The 8,642-nt window shown below is 49.1% G+C and overlaps 1 protein-coding gene across 1 annotated transcript in view; it reads right to left on the bottom strand.

The window, feature by feature from the left end:
* Window positions 1–202: 202 nt before the first annotated feature.
* Window positions 203–8,642, bottom strand: part of NKX2-1 (NK2 homeobox 1) — an 11,281-nt gene continuing 2,841 nt past the window's right edge. The window contains exons 5-6 of the mRNA XM_012555587.1: window positions 4,644–4,804; window positions 203–440 (exon numbers count right to left, since the gene is read on the bottom strand). Coding sequence (XP_012411041.1) covers window positions 203–440; window positions 4,644–4,804 — 399 coding nt within the window. The remainder of the gene's footprint in view (window positions 441–4,643; window positions 4,805–8,642) is intronic.

The following is an 8,642-nucleotide window of genomic DNA, read 5'->3' as shown; positions in this document are numbered from 1 at the left end:
AGAGCGAGGCTGGGTCTGGGGGTTAAGAGGAGGCCGCCGGTGGGAGGGAGCGGGAGGCATTAGGCAGGGGTTACAGGGGAGGCCACGCGAGTTTGAGGGGGGGAAGCTGCAGGCAGGAAGGGGAAGGCCGCGGCCAGCAGCTTTTCTTGGTCCTGGAAACCAAAACTTTCCCCCACGAGTGACCACAAAATAGCTCGAGGTTTCAATTGCCCAAACTTCTAGTCGAGACTCCTGACAACCAATTTAGAACGGCTTGGCCGCTGGGGGCCCCGGGTCTTCGCCGACGCAGCTGGGCGGCCGCTGAGCTGCCACCGGGGATTTCGTGGCCGCTCCGCGCCCCCACCCTGAGACGTCGTGCTGGCCCCCGCGGGTCCAGATTTGGGCTTCGCTGCCCCAGCTTGCTAATTTTAGCCAGGGGCAGCGTATTCTCGCGGCCCTTCCTTTAAAAGCAAGTTCAAATTTTCCATCAAATCTTTTACCCAGTGTATTCTTAATTAAAGGACTGTTAGCCTGCACCGAGAAGCACAATCCACATAGTTTCTCTGTCACCTCTCTGGCCGTTGATTTTTTGTTTTGTTTTGTCGTTTTTGTTTTCTTAACCATGGAGTCTCGCTATGGATCAAAGCTTTGCTTCTCAAAGCGAATTATACATTCAGCAGGAATAGTCGATTAAAAATATATCGAGATTAAAGACTGACGCACGAGGTTTGAGGCTGGAAGAAAATATTTAGTGCTTGCCTACAGATCTGTCACCCATCATCTGCTCGGAATGCGCTCGGTGTCTTTCAGCGTGTCCGGCTCTTATGATTGCAAATAGCCCTGTTTTCAAATGGAAATAAGACTTGCAAACTGATTATGTGTATTGAATCGGAATCACTCACTAGATCCTCTTGTTTAAAATGTATTGAAGAAAGGATGATGGCTGCAGACCTCTGTAACCAGTTCCCTGTCTTCTCAGGGAGGTCCATCTATTTTGCAACTTTTTGCCATTTGAGCATGTTACAGCTAGATAATTACATTGCCATTGTGTTAAGGGCTCAGACGTGGCATACACACCTCCCTGCCGGCTCCCCAGCCCTCCCTCCGAGCATCACCCCCTGAAGAGTACACGCAACACACACTGCATCCACCCCCACGCCAACATTTTGACCCAAAGATCAGCTATAAACAGCAAAGCTCAGCTGTTCCAAACACCAGCAGAACCCAACTCGCCTTCACCAGGTGCAGTTCTTCCTCTGCTTTCCCCTCCCCTCCTTTCCAGTTCCCTCTCTTCTGTCTTTCCGACGAGCAAGACCACATACAGACAAACTCCCAGCTTTTCCAGACACACAACCACACAGAATCTGTTTGGCCGTGTTGAGAATTTTCAACAACTAATTCTGTGGCATTATAACTGTTAGAAAACGGTTCATACAGGAAGGTTAATGTCAACTGTTGGAGGTGCATGAAGCCGCCTATATTCTACCATAACAGATCTCAAAGTTTTCCTCTTTCTCCCTACCCAGTGCTAGATGATGGCTGTGGGTGGCTTGGCTTTTTGCTCAATGATATTTCCAGAAGGTTCCTCCATTTGATTTCAATAAGCGGTCCCTGGACGTATGGAGAGATATCTGAGCTTTCACTGCTGTGTGGGTTGTAAGTATGATACATTGCCGCACTTTCAAGGCTTACTACATCCAAACTTGTGCCTCAGCAGTCCTGCCGGAGAGCGGTAATCAACCTTTCAGATTGGTGGATAGTAATGAACTAGCTACCACTTCTATCTGCCTTGGCTGGAGGCAGGGATGCTCTGTGTGAGCCTGTGGTGCAAGGACTGCGATTCTTAAGTAGACGCCAAAGGAAAGGAAGCAGCCTACACTGCCCAGCCCCCTCCCTCTGAGTCCCCACCCAGGCTTTGCAGACCTCGAGGCACCTTTGAGTGGCTAGGCTGGGAGAGAGATTTAATCCCCTGCGGCTTCAGACTCTCCTCTGAAAAAGCCTGTCGCTGCATGTCTGTTTAGAAACCTGAGGCTGGGGGAGGGGGCTGCGGGGACCTTAACTGCGGGTTCGCTCTGTGTACAGACAGCGCTGGATCCAGTAAACCATGAACCTTGTCTCTTGGGGTTAGGGTAGACGCGAGCAACTAGCTCGTAGGAACCAGCTCTTGGTCCTTTTCGTGTCATTACGGTAATTCCCAGGTTTACAACTGAGCGAGCGCACTGGGCCGTGAGAGTGTGTGTGTGTGTGTGTGTGTGTGTGTGTGTGTGTGTGTGTGCGCGCGTGCGCGCGCGCCCGGTAGATCAGGTAAATCGGTAGCACACGGGATCGAATAAGCCCTTGTTTTCCTAGAGCTTTGGACACCTTAGAGCCCTTCTGGGTGATTTTCCACAGAATGACTCCAGGGCATACAAACTGGGGGAGGGTATCGAAGGATACTTTTAATGATCTGACATCTGATTTTGTAAAAAAAAAAAAAGAAAAAAGTATTATCAACAATCACTAAAACCCTAGAAATGCAATTTTTAAAGCTCCACCAGTCAACATCCTGGTGTTACTAACAATGCCTTCTGGCAATCAAAGACAGGATTCCCCAAAATGTAGAAATTGTTAGTGGAGTAAGAAAAGTTTATTCTTTGTTGCTGGACTGCACTCAGATATATCCTCTTATTTCCACCACTCTTTGAAGGCCGAGATAGAGGGGACGTTTGCTAAAGAAGTGAAATGGAAACATTTCCATTTGTCTTTGTTATTTGGACAGTAGGGTTCATACTAATGCTTTATATTAGTAGACATGTAGGTGTGGCAAATGAAAATTTTTGTTATAGATTGCCTCAAGAAGTCTCATCCACAGCTGTGTGTTTCAGACACCAAGCTCAATTGATTTAATAATAAATTTAAAATATTTTCCAAAACGTAATTAGTTCTTCAGAGTCCCACATAACAAAATAATTTCCAATTTAAAGTGAGCAAAACTAAAGGAAGTTTTTGTTCGTTTGATTTTTTAAAGGAGAACTCAGTTTAATGTGACATCTCAGTTGAGGTAATGAATGCATTCAACTTTCTCACATCTAACAGGTTCTGTAAGATCCCCCTACTAAGCAGATTCTTTATGAAAACTTAGATACATAAGATAGATACACGTATATAAGATGGATATACATGTGTATATACTTATATATACACACCTGTATACATACATACAAGCATCTGTGTACAACCACTTACACCTACATACAGAGTAAGCAGAATCATATGTGAATACTATGTTGTAGGAAATGGTCCTCTTTAACAAGGCTTATTGCCTGCAATATTTACGTTTATGTTTTATTTTCATTTTAGGCAGAGCACTATAATGATCAATTTAGATTGCAGTGTCCTGCAAATAACTAAAAAAAGAAAATGGATTTAATCTCATCCTTCCCAAAACTTTGTTAAACCAAAAAACCAAACCCATTGCCATCAAGTCAATTCTGACTCATGGCAGCCCTATAGGACAGAGTAGAACTGCCCCATAGGGTTTCCAAGATGGATTCAAACTGCTGACCTTTTGGTTAGCAGCCAAGCTCTTAACCACTGCACCACCAGGGCTCCAGAACTTTGCTACAACTCTTAATAACAGAAGTAATGTTTAGGAAGCAGAGAACAAATGGAAAAAATCTTCAAACGAGAAGGCCAGAAGCAGGGGACTGTGCCTAGATACCCTCCAAAGTCAAGCATTAGGTCACTATCAGAGAGAAACATAGCCGACAGCTATGGCTTCAGATGAGGCAGAAGCTGTGCTGCCAGGTGGCTGAATTCGAACCTCCTCTGTGCCTTTGAGAATCTTCCAGGATAGTTCAGAAATGCAACTATGTGTGTAGGGGCGGGGGGTCTCATTTCCCTTCAGCAAAGCACCTATTTCCCTCTACTCCCATCAGTACTCAGTTCCTCCAGTCCCTTGGGTGGACAAGTTCTCTGAAGTGAGTGACTGCGGATAGGACACTCCTACGAGAAGCCACTAGTGAAGAAGGGCCAGAAAACTTTCTGTACTCCAGGTTGAGGCAGGAGCCCAAGTCAGCCCTCACAGAAGGTGGCCTGAGGTGGTAGGAACACAAAACTGCACAACCACAGAGACAGGCAGGAAGGGCCAGAGGAAGACGGTGTCCACATCTCCTAACAGGGTTGAGCAAGGAAAATATTTAGCCCCTTCATCCAGATACCCAAGTCTGGCACTTTCATTTCATTCTACAAGAAAGCAGTGTTTGAAACAAGCAAGCAAACCATGCCTAAGAGCCATATCACCCCGGATTCACATTCCCCACCAGGCTTTCTAGTTGTCCACACGTAAAACTGTTCATTCTGCTCCCTCTGGGTAGTAACTGGGAGCGGGGGAGCGAAGTCTAGAGAGACGGGAGACATCCGATCAGAATTCAAGACAGCTTCTCACAACTCTCTTGTTTATAGAAAATGAATGCCTGGCTTGCTTTTATTTCAGGAAAGGGGTCAGTCTTTATCAGCAAGGTTCACACAGATCCTGGGGTTTTTTCTCCCTTATCTTAAATTGACCCGCTTTTAAGATAAAGACATAATAGAGAAAGCATTGACCTTACCTGGTCCCTAATAAGATGGAAGTCAGGAAACCCCGGTCTCATTTCCTCTCATCGCCTGAGAGTCACTCGTGCTACATTTTGTGCACTCGCGCTTCCAGGTAGCTCCTCACCGGCGCCCATGCGCGGGTGAGCGCGCTCGAAGGGTGTGGGGTCTCTAAAGTCTGATAATTCTTCACTGGGGCCTCAAAGTAGGAGACCCCGAAGCCAATCACCGGAGGCACAATCTCTGGAGCTCCCTAGTCTTGCCCCAGGAGGATTTAAAATCCCTTGGGAAGCTTCGAAACAAATCTGTTCCTTTGAAAGGTCAAGCCCTAAGCAGTGGGAAGAAGAGCTGCCTCTTGCGAGGCCCCTGCGCCGGCGCGCGCCTCCAGGCGTATGTACCCAGAGAGTTTCTTGCGAAGTCGTCCCGGGCTTGGCTCGGATTTCACCCGCAGGCCGGGTGCTGCTTTCCAACCCGCCAGCCCCTATCGCGGAGCCGCTGTCCCCGCTGCAGAGGCATTATCTGCCCTCACCCGCCTCCTGGCCTTGAGGACTCCAGCTGTACCCACTTGTGCTCCAGTTGGAGGCGGCGGCAGCCCAGGCTCCCTTCCTTCCTGCCCAGAGCATATCTGCTCTGCTCTTCTCGCCTCCCCTGAGCCGGGCCCAAGCCGGGGGGTCCAGCCAGCTGAGAGGGCTGCTTCCCTGCCTCTCCGGCCTAGAGCTCCGGTTCCCAGGCCGGGGCGGGGGTGAGGATCTGCTTTGGGATGCTAAACATCAAACAAGCCAAGCCTGGGGTTTCAGGCCCCGAAGCCACTAAAGCCGCTCTCCAGGACTCTCGAGAAAGTCCTCTTGTTTACATGGAGGGTGGGGGTGGGGGAAAGGAGGAAGGGGAACGCCGTCTGCAAAATCTCCCCCCCCCCCACTCCCCACAGCCGCCAGGACCTAGAGATGGGGTGGGGGTGCTTAGGCGGGGGCCTTCAGCTTCGCTGGGGTCCAGGGGCAAGCGGCGCTGCCCCCACAAGTGGGGGATCTTCCGACTCTTACAAGCACAACAACAGCAAGGGCATCCCCAAAAGGTTGATTTCTCCCGGGGTAAGCCAGAACCGATCTGGGTGCGAACTATAGAGACCTAGGGGAGGAGGATTCCCGGAAAGGACGATGGTCAGCTTCCTAGAGGCTGGCCGGGATGGGCCGGGGGTGGAGTGGGGTGGGGGGGGAGTGTCCCCAGGTTGCGGAACCCTCCTGCGCTGCGCCCAGCGCGCACCTATTTCCCCCATCAAGACGCTTTAGATTGTGTTACAGGGCTGCTTCCTACAGCTGCGACAGGAGCCCCTGGGCAGGAGCGGGAGCTGGTGGACTCCGCGTGATTGATGGCGAGAAGCGGCTGAGGTCCTGTTTGTCTCAGGGCCCATTCGCAGACCCGGCTGAATTCACCTTTCCCCCGGACAAGTAAACAGACTTCAAACTAAGCCGACTCCAGACGGCGGGGAGAAGAATGTATTTGTTAGAAACTCCATCCAGAACAAGAGTGATAAGGCTGAGTGTAGCACAGCCCACTAAAATTGTGACTCCCAAGGGCCCGGTCGGGGCTAGGATGGGGATGGGGGTGGGGGCGAGGCGCCGCAACCGCAGCGGCCACATCACCTGCCCCGCCTCCGCCCAGGCTTACTGTGGGCCGGGAGCATGGTGAACCAAACTCCCACACCCACAGAATCGGGACCTGAGAGCCTAACGCTGCAGTACCTCCCTCCCCTGTCCAGTCCCGGCCTGAGCTGTGTGCTTTAGCCACCTACACTCCCTGTCCCAGGACCACGGTTGCCCATTCCAACGCAAAGGTTCAAACTTCCGCATATTTTCTTTGCTTTCTAAAACGTGAGGCCTGCTGAAATTCCCCCCAACCAGCACACACTCACAACCTAACCAGCCATCCTCTCGGAACCTCGGAGCTCTCTCTCGATGTCGGAAGCACTATCTCAGCAGCCAGATCCGGGTTTCTAGGGAAGAAAGCCCATTCTAGCCTCCAGTTCTGAGGCACCAAATGAGGGAAGCCCCCAAGAAGCTAACAAAAGGGCTGCTGAGTTGGGGGCAAACACCTGAGCCAGTTGAATAGTCTTACAAGCTGAGGGAGGGAGGGTGGGGGGAAGAGAGAAACAGGAAATGTAAGGAAAAACAGAGGAACGAAGATAGAGGGAGGCAAGGGAGGAAAAAGAAAGCTGAAATTGTAGGCGAGAAGAGAGCACATGCCAGCTATGAATGAATCCTCCACAATCCAACACTTCCAGGCTTAGAGAATAAGTGTTGAGAAGTGTATCTGTCCCCAGTCCACCAGGGCGCCCTTTCCGCCGGAGATTTATCAGGGACGGGAGGGAAGGGGCAACAGCCCATGTAGGATTACTATTTCTGTTCTGTCCACCACCAATCCTCCTCCTCTCTCCCGCCCTGCAACTCTAAGAGTTCCCCCAACTTTCCCCTCTACACATGTCCGAGCCCGAAATGACCAGAAAATTAGAGGTCCGAAGAAAGGGGTCCTACTATTATTTATGGTATTTTTTACTGAAGACAGGAGAAAGATTCGTTACTAGAGAGATTTCCGAGCCCAGAGATGGAAACTAGTGGAACAAAGAGCAAAAACCCAGCCCCTAAAGTCCTGCCCAGGGCATCCCTAAGTCTGCGGTACAATCCTACACTGCCAGAGACCAGAGAGGCCTGGAGAGGCTGGGGGTCCGCGGCCGGTCCCTGAGCCAGAATCACTGTTTTAGAGCAGAAACAAAAACCCAGTAATGACTTCCCTACCCATTTTCAAAAAAAAAAAGCCTCCCACCTAACTGCCACAGATTAGAAATAAACGTTTGATGTTCAAATTTACAGATCGATCCTTTCAGTAAAAATGGTAGCTCATTCAGAGTTATTTAAAACAGGATGTCAGGCGGACTGTTTTAAAACGTTGGCTCAGCTGTATAAGAGCACAGTAGGTACTTCTGGGGCTTCTAAAAACAGAAGCTTGGCTCTGAAAACGAGTTCTTTGGTCTTTCCCTTTTTTCTCCCCCTCTCTCCCTCTTCCTCCTGGTGGAAGTAGTTTATCTTTTCTCCTCTCTATTGCCATGGACTAGGACTGGTCAAGGTTTGCTTCCACTCAAATCCGAGGCTAAACAAAACTCCCTCTTCCCACGGGGTTGGCTTTCTTAGTTGGTTCCCAGTCTTTCCAGCCTCTAAACAATTCGATCCCATCAAACCAATGATGAGGCCGCTAACCAAAAAAAAAAACAAAAAACAAAAAAAAAAAACAAAACAAAACCAAAAGGAAGGTTTTTAATCAGAAAAAGAATCTTTTTAATTTGTATAATTTATTAGAAGCTTCTTAAGAACTATATTTAAGCCAAATATCTACATAAGTTACAACAGAAAAAGACTGACGCCTCAAATACCAAACTGCCAAATAATATACACGGATTTGTCAATGTCCATAAAAAATGTGAGGGGCTGGGGCCTGGGCCTGGGTTCCTTTTTACAACAAAATATACAGATTACTAAAAACTAGGCGTTTAGTCCAACTTTTGACAGCGTTTTACAGCTACAAGTTCACATCAAACATAAAACAATTCTCCACGGGGCCACGGAGTCCTGGCCGAGCCTGGGCCCGCCAGTGGGCGCCAGGAGGGGACGCTTCCTTTGTGTCGGTGACAAGTGGGTTCTGTCGAAGTCTTTCCTCTCCCCAGCCCCGATCCCTCCTGCGAAACAAATCCTGGTATTTACAAGCGAGTCCGCTTGTCTGGCATAGGGTACCCAGAGTGAAGTTTGCGATCTTTAAGTCCAGAGCCATGTCAGCATAGAGTCCTCTCCAAACTGTGCCCCGCCCGGGCGTGGGAAACCCATTTGAATCACCTAAGAGACACCCCCAAAGCTGTTCTCTGTGTCCTTCTGTTTTAAAGACTCCTTAAAGAATTGGATTCGATTGGTTGTTACTTTTATTTTCTTAAAAAAATTTTTTTTTAGAACTTCCAAAAAAAAAAAAAGACGTCCAGCAGTTTGGCTGTTGTGTTTTTTCCTTGGTCTGAATTGGGACAGGTTCTTAAGAAAAGTCGAAGCGTGTGGAGC

This window comes from Trichechus manatus, unplaced genomic scaffold, assembly GCF_000243295.1.
Source record: "Trichechus manatus latirostris isolate Lorelei unplaced genomic scaffold, TriManLat1.0 scaffold00043, whole genome shotgun sequence".
NCBI lineage: Eukaryota > Metazoa > Chordata > Mammalia > Sirenia > Trichechidae > Trichechus > Trichechus manatus.
Note: the sequence above shows the minus strand (reverse complement) of the source record. Positions and strands in the feature narration are given on the sequence as shown.